General features: G+C 43.5%; 1 protein-coding gene across 2 annotated transcripts in view; it reads right to left on the minus strand.

The window, feature by feature from the left end:
- Positions 1-18,492, minus strand: part of LOC141085649 (sulfotransferase 2B1-like) — a 201,801-nt gene that overhangs the window by 12,692 nt on the left and 170,617 nt on the right. The window contains exon 7 of one of the 2 annotated variants that reach the window (XM_073571194.1): positions 17,534-17,593. The exons of the other annotated variant lie outside the window; for it this stretch is intronic. Coding sequence (XP_073427295.1) covers positions 17,534-17,593 — 60 coding nt within the window. The remainder of the gene's footprint in view (positions 1-17,533; positions 17,594-18,492) is intronic. 2 annotated transcript variants of the gene reach the window in all.

Consider the following 18,492-nt stretch of genomic DNA (forward strand, 5'->3'; position numbering starts at 1 on the left):
GGGTATATGGGCACGGGACTATGGGATGGCGGATATGTATGATGGTATATGAGCACTGGACTATGGGATGGAGGATATGTATTAGGGGTATATGGGCATGGGCATATGGGATGGAGGATGTGTGATGGGTATATGAGCATGGGACTATGGGAGGGAGGATATGTATGATGGGTATATGGGCACTCGACTATGGGATGGCAAATATGTATGATGGGTATATGGTCATGGGACTATGTGATTAAGGATGGGTATATGGGCATAGGACTATGGGATGGAGGATGTGTGATGGGTATATGGGCACTCGACTATGGGATGGAGGATATGTATGATGGGTATATGGGCACGGGCCTATGGGATCATGGATATGTATGATGGGTATATGGGCACGGGACTATGTGATGGAGGATAATTATAATTTGCTATAACTAACCACAGTTAGTTACTATGCCCGGGCAGCGCCGGGCTCTTCAGCTAGTATTTCATAAATTTCATATTCACATGCTTCAGCACGATAGAGTACAACTTTTTTGTATATAGAATTTTTTTTAACACATAGCTTAGACTAATGGAGGCCAGGATTTGAAGAGATCTATTAAAAATATTCTTTATTGAATAACAAGTTTAAAACTCCTTAAAAAGCGAAATGTCCTACAGGGGACACTGGTGTGGCCAATAAAATACCTAAAAAAATATACAGTATATATAGAAAAGAAGGTACAGAGAACGGGGTTAATAAATTTGCTGAAATCGCAAAGCATCAAAAAATTATATAAAAATAAACAGATTATCATGAAATGCTGTGCGCCTTCATTTAAATATTCACCAGACAGGTTTGATTACTTTGTTGGGAAAGATTCAGTTTAAAGTGCAGATAACCTAGTGTAGCATTTAGCACAGACATGAAAATCACTTATTCAGCAAAGTTGTTTTAGGACTTATATTCACTTGCGAGAGACTCGCTCGATTCTCGTGCAAGTCTCTCGCATGAAAACCTGGCACTGCCGCCGGCACTGGTACCGGAGCATGTGGCTGCATAGAAATACATGTAGCCCCCGCTCCGGTCCCAGTACCGGCGGCAGTGCCAGGTTTTCATGCGAGAGAGTATGAGCCCTTAGGTATGAGCTAGTGCTATGTATGTCTAATCAATCATGGAAGTAGTAATTTGCTGATTGAAATGAGAATCCATGGTAAAAAGTAACAAGTTTATCAGTAAATTTACAAATGACAAGCATGGGGAAACAGTGGACAGATACACATGCACACATGGCAAAGGGATGCATGGAAACGGGGGAGCCAGCAAATCCCACAACATACATGTATCAGGGTCTCCAATCGTGACATGGCTCCCGCCTTTGATTCCAGCCAGTTTTGCATTCAAAAAGTGAAATGGTGCTCCCTCCATTTTGAGCCCTGCCATGACCTCAAAGAATGGCTTTCCCTCACATACAGGGTGTCGGCGTACTCAGAAGAAATTGCACAGCAAATTTTGTGGTCCACTTTCTCCTGATACCTTTGTGAAAATAAAATAGTGTGGTTCCAAAGTAAATTTTTTGTGAAAAAAGTAAAATGTTCATTTTTTCTTTCGACATTGCTTTAGTCTTAGTCTTTATAGTCTTCAATGGAAAATGAAAAAGAAGGAGTAGAACAAGGAAACGACCTCACATTTTTTAAAAAATAATATATATTTATTTAGCCTACAAATCCGCATACAAGTCCACATGAAGAAACAAATGAATATTCGCATAAAAAAATGCATCAAATCCACGCGGAATTTCAACTGCGTTTTCTGCCAAGAGAGGCAGAAACTGCACATAAATTTTTACAAGCAAATCTGCAGCATGCGCACATAGCCTTAGCGAAGTTATTGACACCAGATTGCTGTTAAGGGTAAGTTCACACTGGGCGTTTTTGCTGCGGTTTTTTACTGCAAAAAAAACCTCATTTTATGGTAGGAATGAAACTTCGGCAAAAAAGCAGATTTATATGCGTTTTGGTGAGTTTTTCGTTGCGGTTTTGGTGCAGTTTTTTTGTGTAGTCTTCGTTGCGATATTTGGACTAACTTGTGTCTCTTTGTTGCTAATAAAGTTGAGTTGCTGACCATGACTTTTCTTCAGCAAAGTGTTGCAAATAATAATACCCGAATTTTTGCTGTTTTTTTATGCTAATTTTCAGCTGCTTTTTAGAGTATGTTCACACTCGGTGTTTTTGCTGCTTTTTTAATGCTAATTTTCAGCTGCTTTGTACAGTACCAGCAAAGCCTATGAGATTTCATAATCTCATGCACACACATTGTTTTTTTTGTGCTTTGCTGCTTTTTTTTGGATATAGAGCATGTCACTTCTTTCAGCGTTTTTGCACCATTTTTTCACCCATTGGCTTGAATGGGTGTTGAAAAAACGCTGCATAAATACAGGAATCATTATTTGCAGCCTTTTTGATGCTGAAAAGTCATGGACAGCAACTCAACTTTAATAGCATGCACAAAGAGACACAAGTTAGTCCAAAAAATCACCAAAGCCGCAATGAAAAACTCACCCAAACCAGCTTTTTTTGCGACAACTTCTTTCCTGCCAAGAAATCAGGTTTTACTTAAGAAAAAAAACGCAGGAAAAACATCCAGTGTGAACATACCCTTAACCCCTTCACTACCAAGGGTGGTTTGCACGTTAACTACCGGGCCAATTTTTACAATTCTGACCACTGTCCCTTTATGCGGTAATAACTCTGAAACGCTTTCATGGATCCCGGTGATTCTGACATTGTTTTCTCGTGACATATTGTACTTCATGTTAGTGGTAAAATTTCATTCATATAACTTGCGTTTATTTGTGAGAAAAACGGAAATTTGGCGAAAATTTTGAAAATTCCGCAATTTTCCAACTTTGAATTTTTATGCCCTTAAATCACAGAGATATGGCACACAAAAAAGTTAATAAGTAACATTTGCCACATGTTTACTTTACATCAGCACAATTTTGGAACCAAAATTTTTATTTGTTAGTAAGATATAAGGGTTAAAAGTTGACCAGCGATCTCTCATTTTTGCAACACCATTTTATTTTTACGAACCACATCACATTTGAAGCCACTTTGAGGGGTCTATATGATAGAAAATACCCAAAAGTGACACCATTCTAAAAACTACACCCCTTAAGGTGCTTAAAACCACATTCAAGGAGTTTATTAACCCTTTAGGTGCGTCACAGGAATTTTTTGAATATTTAAAAAAAATTAACATTTAACTTTTTTTCACAAAAAAAATTACTTCAGGTTCAATTTGTTTTATTTTACCAAGTGTAACAGGAGAAATTGGACTGCAAAAATTATTGTGCAATTTGTCCTGAGCACGCTGATACCTGATATGTGGGGGGGAACCACTGTTTCGGCGCATGGCAGAGCTCAGAAGTGAAGGAGCGCCGTTTGACTTTTTCAATGCAAAATTGGCTGGAATTCTGATCGGACGCCATGTCGCGTTTGGAGAGCCCCTGATGTACGTAAACAGTGGAAACCCCCCCACAAGTGACCCCATTTTTGAAACTAGACCCCCTAAGGAACTTATCTAGATATGTGGTGAGAACTTTGAACCCACAAGGGCTTCACAGAAGTTTATAATGTACAGCGGTACAATTAAAAAATCATATTTTTTCCACAAAATGATCTTTTCACCCCCAATTTTTATTTTCCCAAGGGTAACAGGACCCTAAAAGTTATTGTGCAATTTGTCCTGAGTACGCTGATACCCAATATGTGGGTGTAAATGACTATTTGGGCACATGGCAGAGCTCGGAAGGCAAGCAGCGCCATTTGACTTTTTTGGCTGGAATTGAGATCGGACACCATGTCACGTTTGGAAAGCCCCTGATGTACCAAAACAGTGGAAACCCCCCACAAATGACCCCATTTTGGAAACTAGACCCCCCAAGGAACTTATCTAGATGTGTGGTGAGAACTTTGAACCCCCAAGTGCTTCACAGAAGTTTATAACGCCCAGGCGTGAAAATAACAAAAAAATTTTTTCCACAAAAATGATATTTTTGCCCCAAAATTTTTATTTTCCTAAGGGCAACAGGAGAAATAGGACCCCAAAAGTTGTTTTGCCAATTGTCCTGAGTAGGCTGATACCCAATATGAGGGGGTAAAACACTGTTTGGGTGCATGGCAGAGCTTGGAAGGGAAGGAGCACCATTTGACTTTTTCAATGCAGAATTGGCTGGAATTGAGATCAGATGCCATGTTGCGTTTGGAGAGAACCTGATGTGCGCAAATAGTGGAAACCCCCAATTCTAGCCCTAACCCTAGCCCTAACCCTAGCCCTAACCCTAGCCCTAACCCTAGCCCTAGCCCTAACCCTAACCCTAGCCCTAGCCCTAACCCTAATGGGAAAATGGAAATAAATAAATACATTTATTTAATTTTATTATTTTTCCCTAACTAAGGGGGTGATAACGGGGGGTTTGATTTACTATTTATGGTGGTTTTTATGTTTGGCAGCTGTCGCACGCTAAAAGACGCTTTTTATTGTAAAAATAGTTTTTGCATCACCACATATTGAGAGCTATAATTTTTCCATATTTTGACCCACCGAGTCATGTGAGGTCTTATTTTTTGCGGGACGAGTTGTCGCTTTTATTGGTATCATGTTCGGGCATGTGACATTTTTTGATCGCTTTTTATTTCGTTTTTTGGGACGCAGAATGAACAAAAACCAGCGTTTCATGAATTTCTTTTGGGTGGTGCGTTTACGCCGTTCCGGGTGCGGTAAAATTTATAAGGCGGTTTTATTCTTCGGGTCAGTATGGTTACAGCGATACCTCATTTAGGTTTTTTTTTATGTTTTGGCGCTTTTATGCAATGAAAACAATTTTATATAAAAAATAATTATTTTTGCATCATTTTATTCTGCGAGCTATAACTTTTTTATTTTTTCGCTGATGATGCTGTATGGCTGCTCATTTTTTGCGGGACAAGATGACGTTTTCAGCGGTACCATGGATATTTATATGCGTCTTTTTGATCACGCGTTATTGCACTTTTTGTTCGGCGGTATGATAATAAATCATTATTTTTTGCTTCGTTTTTTATTTTTATCTTTTAAGGGGTTCGCTTAAGGGGTTAACTATTGGGACAGTTTTATAGGGCGGGTCGTTACGGATGCGGTGATACCAAATATGTGTACTTTTATTGTTTTTTTTTTTATTTCCAAAAAATGAATTTATTGGGGAATATTTTTTTTTTTTTTTTTTAATTTATTTAGCGATTTTTTTTTTTTTAAATTATTTTTACACTTTTTTTTTATTTTTTTTTTACTTTATTACAATGTGCCAGGGGGGACATAACTGTCCTGTGACAGATCGCCATCCCCAGATCATCACCGATTCGCCACCAAATTTCATAGTGGGTGCAAGACACTATGGCTTGTACGCCTCTCCAGGTCTCTGTCTAACAATTAGACAACCAGGTGTTGGGCAAAGCTGAAAATTAGACTCATCAGAGAAGATTAACTTACTCCAGTCATCTATGGCCCAATCCTTATGGTCTTTGGCAAACTTCAGCCTGGCTCTCCTTTGCTTCTCATTGATGAAAGGCTTTTTTCTAGGTTTACATGACTTGAGCCTGTTACAAACTGTTCTTGCCGTGCACTTCACCCAGTGATCCGGCCTGGATCACACTTCCGTTTTTTAAAATCCATCCAAATCCGTTGTTTTCCGTTAAAAACGGATCCGCCATTTTTTGAAGGATCCGTCTTTTGGTCCCATAGGCTTCCATTAGCGGTTACCACGGATCCATCAAAAAAACCGATCCGTTTGCATCCGTTTGCGGTAAAACAGAAACGGATCCGTTTTTCACACAAAAACGGATGCAAAAAACGGATGGCGAGTGCCAAAAAATGGATGTGTGAAACAGGCCTTAGATGATGGTTATCCTGGTCAATGGAGAGTAGTTTTGCCCTCTACCAGTCTGAAGATTTGTTGTCCCCAATATCTGCTGCTTGACCTTGTTGTAATGGACTGCCATCTTAGAAAATGTAAGAATGGAGACAACATGATGCTCACTGTATCCCTCTGCTAGTAAAGCCAGAATTTCCTCAGTTAAGACTTTTCTTTTCAACTCCTTTGCATGGTTAAAAGTTATTTTTTCATTCCTATTACTTTGGGATATTAGTAGCACTTGTTTTGCCTTTCAGCTTGTCCCTTTGCAATAGGATTGTGAACACCACAGCAGGGTTTTTTTATACTTTCCTTCATTAAATAAGATTTGGTTCAGGTGATCACCTAATCAGAAACGCATTAAGTAGAATGAGGTGTACTCTGGTTGGAATTCAACTGACTGGAATGGAATGGCTGTCAGACATGTAGAGAAGCTGATTTTTATAAAACTGTGCATTGGTCTGGTAATTTTTGCTAGAGCTATATATTTGTAATACCAAGCCCGAGGTTTAGTAATGAATAGGTGTCAGCCTGATACCCTCAATAATAAAGCGGTACATAAAGAGTTAATAATGGAAGGAGCCAATAGCCATAAAGGTTTCCAGGCTATTAATATCAGCTCACAGATGTTTGCTTAGCCTTTACTGGCTATTTTACAGGGGAACCCCAGAAAAAATTGACATGGGGTCCCCCTATAAAATCAAACCAGCAAAGGCTAGGCAGACAGCTGTGGGCTGATATTAATAGCCTGGGAAGGGGCCATGGATATTGGCCCCCTCAGGCTAAAAACATCAGCTCTCAGTTGCCCCAGAAATGGCACATCTTATAGATTTGCTAATTCTGGCACTTAGCCTCGCTCTTCCCAGTCAAACTGTAGCAGTGGCAAGTTGGGGAATGTTTGTGGGGTTGATGTCACCTTTGTATTGTCGTGTGTCATCAGGCCCACGGTTTCATAATGGAGAAGCATCTATAAGACACCCATCCATTACTAAGCCTATAGTTATATTATAAATAATACAGCCAGAAGAAAGCCCTTTATTTGAAATATTCAGACTCCTTTATTGAATCTTAATTTACCATACTTACTGCATCACCTAATCCCCGACTCCCTTGATCTCCTGCAATAAAAATAAAATAATAAACCAACATAAATACTCCCTGTCCAATGTAGTCCATTTACCGAGTGTCCAGCGATGATCTCACATGTAGAAAAGTCACATCTGGAGATGTGACCGCTCTACCTGGCCTACGGTGATACACTGAAAGGAGGTCATATCTCTTGCAGTGTATCACTACACTGCCGTGAGAGTTCACCGGAGTTCATGAGCTCTCACTTATGGCAGTACCACTGTGTGAGAACTTTCCCATGCAGCGGTGTCGTAAGAGAGAGCACCGAAGCCAATCAGCTGATACACTGCGGGGGTGATTATCTCCTGTCTGTGTATCACCGGTGACCAGGTAGAGCAATCATATCTCCCGATGTGAATGTTCTACACTTGAGACTGCCATGGGACACTCTGGATTACCTTGAACTATGGGGGACAGGGAGTATATATTGGTTTATTATTGTACACTATTTCTAGGAGACAAGGGTGTCAGGGATTTGGTATCGGGCGAGTGTAATGTTTTTTTTAATTTTTATGTGACTATGTATGTATTATGTATGAATATACACTCACTGGCCACTTTATTAGGTACACCTGTCCAACTGTGTGTTAAGACTTAATTTCTAATCAGCCAATCACATGGCGGCAACTCAGTGCATTTAGGCATGTAGACATGGTCAAGACAATCTCCTGCAGTTCAAACCGAGCATCAGTATGGGGAAGAAAGGTGATTTGAGTGCCTTTGAACGTGGCATGATTGTTGGTGCCAGAAGGGCTGGTCTGAGAATTTCAGAAACTGCTGATCTACTGGGATTTTCACGCACAACCATCTCTAGGGTTTACAGAGAATGGTCCGAAAAAGAAAAAAAAAACCAGTGAGCGGCAGTTCTGTGGCCGGAAATGCCTTGTTGATGCCAGAGGTCAGAGGAGAATGGGCATACTGGTTCGAGCTGATAGAAAGGCAACAGTGACTCAAATTGCCACCCGTTACAACCAAGGTAGGCAGAAGAGCATCTCTGAACGCACAGTGCGTCGAACTTTGAGGCAGATGGGCTACAGCAGCAGAAGACCACACTGGGTACCACTCCTCTCAGCTAAGAACAGGAAACTGAGGCTAAAATTTGCACAAGCTCATCGAAATTGGACAGTAGAAGATTGGAAAAACGTTGCCTGGTCTGATGAGTCTCGATTTCTGCTGCGACATTCGGATGGTAGGGTCAGAATTTGGCGTAAACAACATGAAAGCATGGATCCATCCTGCCTTGTATCAACGGTTCAGGCTGGTGGTGGTGGTGTCATGGTGTGGGGAATTTTTTCTTGGCACTCTTTGGGCCCCTTGGTACCAATTGAGCATCGTTGCAACGCCACAGCCTACCTGAGTATTGTTGCTGACCATGTCCATCCCTTTATGACCACAATGTACCCAACATCTGATGGCTACTTTCAGCAGGATAATGCGCCATGTCATAAAGCTCGAATCATCTCAGATTGGTTTCTTGAACATGACAATGAGTTTACTGTACTCAAATGGCCTCCTCAGTCACCAGATCTCAATCCAATAGAGCATCTTTGGGATGTGGTGGAACGGGAGATTCGCATCAGGGATGTGCAGCCGACAAATCTGCGCCAACTGTGTGATGCCATCATGTCAATATGGTCCAAAATCTCTGAGGAATGCTTCCAGCACCTTGTTGAATCTCTGCCACGAAGAATTGAGGCAGTTCTGAAGGCAAAAGGGGGTCCAACCCCTTACTAGCATGGTGTACCTAATAAAGTGGCCAGTGAGTGTATATGTATTATGTGAATATGCATGTAATTTTACTTTTTTAACAGTTTTTTAACTGTGAGCATAGGGGCCGGCAGAAGATACTATGCTCTCATCAGCAGCACCTGTTGTCACTGTTATGTGACACCAGACATAGCCCGATGAGAGCAGCAGTCTCATCGGGCCAAGCCTGCTTTTTTACAGTAGGTCACAGCTGCTGGTCACAGTCAGCTGCAGAATCAGCACTGTGACTGACAGTACCGGCGGCAGCATTACCACACAGTTGCAGACAACCGCACACAGCCACACACACACGCAGACACACACGCAGACACCCAAACACACATGCAGACAGCAGCACACACGCAGAGAGCAGCACACACATGCAGACAGCCACAGACAGACACACATTCTCCGCTAAATTTAAAAAAAAACAAACATTGTTCACAGCAGTGACCTGGGAGTCAGAAATGCTTCCAGGGGTCTTCCCCATTTTCCCATTGATTTCTTCAATTACTAGTCTCTCTAAAGACCCCTGGGGGCCGCAGTAAAAATGTTCAAGTTTCCCATAGACTTATATTGGGCTCATTGCTTGGGTCAAGCAACCGAGCATTCCAATTTGCTCGACCCAAACAAAGAGCACCTGAGCATTTTAGTGCTTGCCCATCACTACTTGTAAGCTGATATTTCATATAACATAATGTGCTCTTGTCTTTGATTACTAGTGACATTTGCTGATCTGCTAATTATGCTTTGTTTTATCGAGCCAGTTTTTTGAAAGCAGAGAGGGAAAAACAATGCAAATATATTAAATAATGAAGTAATGCTACTTGATCTCATCACCATTCTTCCCCTTATCTGTGATGCTGGACTGAAGGGCACTTGTTAAATCTAAAAATAGGTTACATTTCTCTGTATAAAGAGACTCAGAGATTGAGAGAGAGACAGCCAGAGATTCTGCCAAGACATTCACACATCCAAAAGGACCAGAAACAGATCAGCAGCCATTTTACATCATGGCTCCATCACAAGGGACACAGATCTATCATTCTACAGGAAACAACCTAGGGGTTTTCAACCTCAGTTGGAAGAATACAGATTTGCTCCATTGACCAACGCTGAACCATGGATATGTCTGAGAAACCAGGTTGTGGCTCTCAGGTTAACTGGCCTTGTACCTCACTGGACTATCATCTTTTTACGCTTGTAATTACCTCCTCTCTGTGTGTGTGCCATAGGTGGGGTAACGACCCTGGAAGCTCTGAAGCAATAACTCCCATTATCCCGGTGAGTCAGCAGAAGAGTGAGACTTTGTAAAGTGCACCATGTTGGGGAATTTTGCTGGGACTGTTCTACATGTTATCTGCCTATTTTGTGGTTTAATAAAGCATTGCCACACTGTTTTATCTTTACCCTGAGTTGTCTGTTTAGTGTTATGCCCATGTTGAAGGGAGAGCGGGCGTTCGGTGGGACATTCCCTGGTCCATGCGGTTTTGGCTAGCGGATCGGGGTGCCCAACAACCCCCTGTGTCTCCACAATGTACTTTTAGCTGTTGTTTGGATGTTGGGGCTTCACATCCTTAGGTGTGACACAGTAGTTACTTTAAAAACATCCTGAGAGTACTTTAAAATATAAAATATTTCTTACCTTTGTGCTCACAATGCTATTATTCTCTACGATTTCTTGATTGCATGTAATATGCTATATGTGGTTGCACACCTTTCCACTGTTACTGCTTGCAGCACCCCCTGATATATTATGCTTGTAGTGTGGGCATACGATTGGTGCCACTTATAGATGAAATACTGTACCTTTCAAAATTTTATAACACTTACAATGTGATTTAATTTACTTAAATAAGCCAGTTCGTGATGTATTGCTATATAGGTGCATATTTCATGTATTGTTATTTACTTACTGATGCTCATGCATAATGATTATAAGTTACTCTATGTGCCATGTTATAATAACATTAATATCACACTCTAGCCATTTGTCCCTTTATAATTGTGGTATACATATTCAGTCCAGATCCCCAATAGCATGGCATTACATACAGCATACGTGACTTTAGGTACACTTATTCCATAGAGCTGATATTGCTGTGGGCAGCACAAATGTGCACCCTGCTCCACTGTGTCCTCTGGCTTTCTGCATCTCTATGCAGTGGCTGATATCAGGGCATGTCTCTCTGTGCCTGTCACTGCTCACTTCATGATGCAGACACCGGCTGACATCACGGCTGCCATGGTGACGTATGCGTCACTTCCGACCCATGATCTAACCACTTCTGGTGCTGTCATTTTTAAACTCCTTTCCTCACATTATTCTCCATGCCCCCTGAGGAAGGAAAGCTTCCAAAACGCATGTTAGGACAGATGCACTGACCCGGTGAGTCCCTGCCTGCATCCTATATCCAGGCACACGGCTTTTGACGCTTGCCACTTAGTAGGTTATCTACCACGATGGGGGCAGTACATACTATACATTCATAATAGACCCTTATTTACTGGCACAAAGCAGGAATTCCCACATATGATTATACTTATTGCCAATACATTGATTATTGAAACATACATCTATGTTATGGGATTTGCTGGCTACTCCTTTTCCGTGTGTCCCTTTGCCATGTGTGCATTTGGTTGCATGTGTATCTGTCCACTGTTTCCCCATGCTTTTTATTTGTACATTTACTAATAAAGTTGTTACTTTTTACCTGTTATGGACTTGGTCGTTTATTGTCTTTTGCCCCCCCTTTTTTCTCTTTCTATGACGACCAGTCCGCATTTTGGTTCATGTGATGAATCGCACAGGGAAAGGGGTGTTGACTTCGCTCACCTCGGGGGAGGGGAGATAAGGATCCAGCAGTGATTTGCTCTCTGGCGCTATCACTCAGTCTGTGAACTGCACCGAGGGCAAATAGTCGCTGGAAATGAGGAACAAGTTATTGAGGCACTCCCAGAAAGGGGGGATATATATCACCATTCCAGGCTGGTGATATATATATAAACCTCCCAGCCGTCACTGCCAGAGTTCCTCACTAAAACAGAACGGTCTGCAGCCACCAGTTCCTCGTTCTAAATAAACCCCGTCCATCAGCAGGCTTATATCAGGTCAGAAACCAACCGAGGTAGCATATAATAACCAACGTAGCATGCGGACGTGGGGATTCATGTATTGAGATAAAAGAGCAGCCCAAGATTAACTTAATATTTAACCGCCGAAAGGCGCACTAGAAATATACAGTCATATATTTATAGAACAATATGCAGGTATAAAGAGACAAATCTTTGTTCTAGCTCCTTGCGTAAAAATCTTCAAAATTTTATTCCAATAATTAAAACATGACAATAGACATTCTCCAAGACCGCACCATATGTGCACAGAGGGACAGCAGGCGATGTGTTTCGACCGCAACAGCGGTCTTTATATTATCACCGGGTTCTTCTCCGATACCACACAATCAACAGAGTGAGGGAAGGGTGAACAATCCCAAGACCTTTATTACAGGCAAAATTAGAAGGTTCATAAACAATCCGCCACACTGAAGATACAATAGACCAGAACAAGAATGTAGTCCAGTAACAGGATAAAATGTCCAGAGAGACGAGATTCCAAAACTCTAGAACTAGAGGATAAAATGGGTCCTTCTCTCTGAAGTGCAGTCTTTACATGATCCACTCCACACAGGAACTGTTTGGTTGAAGACCTATCCTTAGGATAGGTCATTAATGTTTGACTGGAGTCCAACACCCGGCACTCCCGCCGATCGGTGTCGGACGGAAGTAATCACTTGTGGAGCTGTCCCGTCTTCTGATAGTGGAGGGTACTGCACATCACCTCCCAACAATTTGAATAGGAGGTGGATGTGCAGTACCCAGGCCCAGCATATCCTGTGTCTAAATGACATGTGTGACAGGGGTGTCATGTGGCGGTTTGACCATTGGAGGGCAGTGGGGAGTGTGAGAGGGAGTGACTGTGTGGCTGCCATGGGTCGAGGTAACTGCCATTGGTCAAGAGTAACTGTCAGGTGATGGTGGGCGGAGCTACCAGGACTGGGATTATGGGGGCTGAGGGAGGGTTCTGGAAGGTCCAGTCAGCCAGGGAAGCTCACTAGAGAGGAGGATCTGTTGTAGGGAGAAAGATGGAAAAAGCCTTCAGAGAGTAACTGACAGTGGAGACAGTCACGGGTGGTGACCCAAAAGGACAGTAGCCGCAGATGGAGACGGTCTGGGGGTACCAAGTGGACGGTGTACTTTGAAGGGTGAAACGCTGTGGTGGAAGTGCCTAGGGCAGCCACGGTGGGAAGAGCCACAAAGGATGCCACGACGGTGAAACTAAAAAGTGAAGGTACCCGGGTCTGTGAGCAAGAGAACAGTGAAATTCCTGTGATGCATGGCGTTGGTCGTCAAGAGAGGCGGCCAATAAAAATGGACCTGTTGAATATAACTCCTGTCTCTGTCTCGTGTCTGTCGGCGGCAAGAAGTGGGTCACCCCCCATTCCTGTTGGATCAGCACTCCCCTCGCCTATCCTACAGTATCTTCAGGACCCTCAGAGCTTACCTCTGGACTTCTGCCCCCCAGTCACAGATGCAGACTCCCCTGAGATTGCAGTGTTTACAATGCAGCTCCATTGAGATGCTGCTGGGGAATTCCCCTTCTCTTCACCTCTGCCTCTGGTCTGCAGAGACTCTGTCTGAAGCCACATATTTACCTTAGATACCAGAATCCTCACTGGTGCTGATCGCTGGTGAAGCTGCCTGTTTGGCAGCTCACCAGCGATCATGTAGCGATGCACCAGCGATCCTGACAAGGTCCTATCGTTGTCGGGATCACTGGTGCATCTTTAAGTGTAACGGTACCCTAAGACTGTAAGTGATTGTCAAAAGAGGAGGAGCATTAAGGAGGAATAAGATAATTCTTTAAGATAATCCTTTAATCGTCCCACCATGGGGAAATTCAGAAGTGAGATAGAATATTAAGTGAGATAGAAGTGCAGGGCCGAATATAAATAATCCTGGACCTAGGAGCTCAGCACACACACATCCTCCTCACTTGCTGTCCAAAAGTTGACTCTTCTGCATTTCTGATCATGCTTAGTGCGCCTCTCTGAAGCCAGTAAGCGTACACCCGCCTTCAAATGATCAATGATGCGAGGGGAAGAAACCGAGCACATGCCCTGGTAAGTATACTGCTTGCGATTATGCTGACACTTGTAATGCTTGTAATGACTAGTCTGGGGACACTAATGCACCACTGACTAGTTAAAGGACTCATTTACATATCATAAATGGACTTTAGAAATACTTTTTTAAAGATCTATTTACAGTATGTAAGTAATGTAATACAGGGAATGTTAGGGGATTTATATACAGGTGTTGCTCATAAATTTAGAATATGATTAAAAAGTTAATATTTAATTTCTTCAATACAAAAAACTCATCCATTATATATAATCATTACAAACAGAGTGATCTATTTCAAGTGTTTATTTCGGTTAATGTTGATGATTGTGGCTTACAGACAATGAAAATCCAAAAGTCATTATCTCAGTAAATTAGAATACTTTATAACAGGCGTCCCCAACCACCGGTCCACGGCCCAGGACCGGGCTGTTGCCGGTCCGCGTAGCTGGACACAAGGGGAGCCAGCGGCTGTAGCACTGTAGTGACAGCTGCAACTGCCGGCTTCCAGAAGACATGGATACCCTGCAGTTCCTGTCGAGCGCCGCGGCTTCATCCAGTGCTGAGCGGTCACGTGGTACCGCTCATTAATGTCATGAATATCGACGCCACTCCTCTCCCATAGGCGTGGCGTCCATATTCATGAGCTTAATGAGCGGTACCACGTGACCGCTCTGCACAGGAAGAAGCTGACACGCCATGATAGAGATGCAGGAAGGTCAGCGACATGAGGGTAAGTATGATGGGGAGGAAGGGAGAGCCCAGCCATGCATACAAGGGTGGGGGCAGAGCCATGTATACAGGATGGGAGGGTGGGAGCAGAGCCATGCATACAAGATGGGGCAGGGGAGCCATGCACACAAGGGTGGGAGCAGAGCCATGTTTACAGGATGGGAGGGTGGGAGCAGAGCCATGCATACAGGATGGGAGTGTGGAAGCGGACCCATGTATACAGGATGGGAGGGTGGGAGCAGAGCCATGCATAGAGGATGGGAGGGTGGGAGAAGAGCCATGTATACAGGATGGGAGGGTGGGAGCGGAGCCATATATACAGCAGGATGGGAGGGTGGGAGCGGAGCCATGTATACAGGATGGGAGGGTGGGAGCAGAGCCATGTATACAGGACAGGAGGGTGAGAGCGGAGCCATGTATACAGCAGGATGGGAGGGTGGGAGCGGAGCCATGTATACAGGATGGGAGGGTGGGAGCAGAGCCATGTATACAGGATGGGAGAGTGGGAGCGTAGCCATGTATACAGCAGGATGGGAGGGTGGGAGTGGAGCCATGCATACAGGATGGGAGTGTGGAAGCAGAGCCATGTATACAGGACAGGAGGGTGAGAGCGGAGCCATGTATACAGCAGGATGGGAGGGTGGGAGCGGAGCCATGTATACAGGATGGGAGGGTGGGAGCAGAGCCATGCATACAGGATGGGAGGGTGGGAGCAGAGCCATGTATACAGGATGGGAGGGTAGGAGCGCAGCCATGTATACAGCAGGATGGGAGTGTGGAAGCGGAGCCATGTATACAGGATGAGAGGGTGGGAGTGGAGCCATATATACAGGATGGGAGTGTGGAAGCGGAGCCATTTATACAGGATGGGAGAGTGGGAGCAGAGCCATGCATACAGGATGGGAGGGTGGGAGCAGAGCCATGTATACAGGATGGGAGGGTGGGAGCGGAGCCATGCGTACAGCAGGATGGGAGGGTGGGAGCGGAGCCATGTGTACAGCAGGATGGGAGGGTGAGAGCGGAGCCATGTATACAGGATGGGAGGGTGGGAGCAGAGCCATGCATACAGGATGGGAGTCTGGAAGTGGAGCCATGTATACAGGATGGGAGGGTGGGAACAGAGCCATGCATACAGGATGGGAGGGTGGGAACAGAGCCATGTATACAAGGGTGGGAGCAGAGCCATGTATACAAGGGTGGGAGCGGTGCCATGTATACAAGGGTGGGAGCGGAGCCATGCATACAGGATGGGACCGGGGAGCCATGCATACAACAGGGGGAGCCACACACAGCTGGACAGGACGGGGGGAACCACATATACCGGGATAGGAATGAGGGGACAATGCATACCCAGCTTATACTAGACTAGAGCCAATAAGCTTGCCCAGTTTTCCATGGCAAAATTAGGTGCCCTGGCTTGTACTCGGATTGGCTTATACTCAAGTATATACAGTGTATGGATATATCAATCAGTACTTTGTGGGGCCATCATACTATACATGGGAGTATTATATGTGTGGGACCATCTTGCTATACAGCGGGGGATTATATGTGTGGGACCATCTTTCTTTACATGGGGGATTATATGTGTGGTGCCATCTTGCTATGCATGGGGGATTATATGTGGGTGTGTACACCTTTTGAATATTTGTCAAATTTTCTTACACCATGATTAAAAAATAATCAGCATGTACAGTACTCCAGTACAATTTTTTTCTAAGTGCTCATTGCTCCATTTCCTTGTAGGTTCCAATCATCATTAGCAGTGACGGTCATCAGGAGCAGTAGCCATCTTTCAGTGTTAGGGGCCCACTACGCCTCCGCCTCAAACTCTTGTAAAATGAGTAAAAAACAAACATTGCTAGTGAGCTTCTTTGAAAAGGGAGAAAGACCTAATGATGAGACAGATGAAGACACCATGACTGCTAAAAAAAAGAAAGCTGCATTTAAAAGAAAATACAATGAGTCTTACTTAAATTATGGGTTCATTGCAAAAGGCGATTCACAGGCCCCAAGCCCTCTCTGTGTGATAAGTGGCGACCGGCTATCCAGTGAGGCCATGAAGCCTTCAAAACTGGTTTGCCACTTACTGATCAAGCACCCTGCATCAAAAGACAAGCCTTTGGAGTTTTTTGAAAGAAAAAAGCGTGAACATGAAGGACAGAAGAAATTATTGAAGGCCACCACATCAACAAATGTGTCTGCACTTATAGCATCATTTTTGGTGGCTAACCGCATTGCTAAGGCTAAGAAGCCCTTCACTATTGGTGAAGAGTTGATCCTGCCTGCTGCGAAGGACATTTGCCATGAACTTTTTGGAGAGGCTGCAGTTAAAAATGTGGCACAGGTTTCTCTTTCAGCGACCCCTGCCACTAGACGAATTAATGAAATAGCAGAAGACGTCAAGGAACAATTGTTAAAGAGGATTAATATGTCACCATGGTATGCAATCCAGGTTGATGAGTCTGCTGATGTTGACAAAAAAAGCAATGATGTTTGTTTATGTGCGATATATTTGTCAGGAGGATGTGCATGAGGATGTGTTATGTGCATTATTGTTGGCAGCCAACACCACAGGTGCAGAACTATTCATGTCTTTGGATGACTGACTGACCTACTGACTGACTGAAATCCTAAACCTTCCCGCTCTTTTATGTGTTTTAACTCCACCCACCTCCCAGCACATTTTGTTTTCCAAGCAGGGAGCCACCAAAGGTGCTCTGCTACACTCCAAGCAGGGAGCCACAATGTGGCTTTGCTGAACTACTGTGTTGTGTGGGATGCAGGTGTTGGAGCATGGTCAGGAGCCTCCAACCTACCTGGCAATTGAATCCTCAGGGGCACCACATTCCCCCCATTAAACACAGCACGTCCACGGGCTGCAAGTCAAACAGAGTTAATAATACAGGAACATACAAATTTTTATATTGCTGAATAAACATTTCTTATACTAATCTTCTCAATATGAGAGGCACTCATCCTTGAACATTGCAAACAATTCTTAGCTAACTATCTAAAGTCTTAATTCAAAAGTGCAAGTTTCATCATCAACCTATTTCTTCATCATCTTTCCTTTTTCACATTTTCTACTTTTCTGTCATTAGCTTACAGTGACAACCGCCAATATCTGGTTCATCACCTACATTTTCCAAATCTTCATTCTTTATTCAAATCTCTCATCTCTTTATTAAAACATTCCTACATCTTATATGAAAGCTATCATAAAACACATTATCAAATACTTCACATTAAAACTTTCAATAATTCTTGTAAGTGCTGGACACCACTCCCAGCCGGGATCTCTTGCAGTGTCCTTTGATTGGAGTCATGCTCCAAATGAGGTAGACATTATCTTCACAAAGTGTCTATGTAAAACCAAGAGAGGGCACCTAAATAGGTGCAAACTATGTACAATAACAGTTCTGGACCATTCAGGGTTCATGATCTCTGCAGTTCAAGTGTGAAAGCTGCCATTACAACTGGGCAATAACTGGAAAAACAAAACTAAACCACGATGATCAAAAATAGGAAACAAAAGGCACAACGGTGCAAATACCCTCCTGGGTAACGAGAGTTATTTATTTTTGCTGGAGATTGCTAGTGGTGGTCTCCTCCTGGGATTTCTGGAAACTGGTTACTGGAACTGCTTCCAGGGGAGATACTTTGGGAGTCTTCATCCTGTCGCTGGTTGCTTGCCCTAGGGCATGGTGATAACAGCTGTGGTAAAGGGAACCTATGATGCTTATCAATGCCCATCAGCTGTTCTTCATTGGTGGAT

This window comes from Dendrobates tinctorius, unplaced genomic scaffold (genome assembly GCF_039654945.1).
Source record: "Dendrobates tinctorius isolate UK_male_01 unplaced genomic scaffold, ASM3965494v1 ptg000028l, whole genome shotgun sequence".
NCBI lineage: Eukaryota > Metazoa > Chordata > Amphibia > Anura > Dendrobatidae > Dendrobates > Dendrobates tinctorius.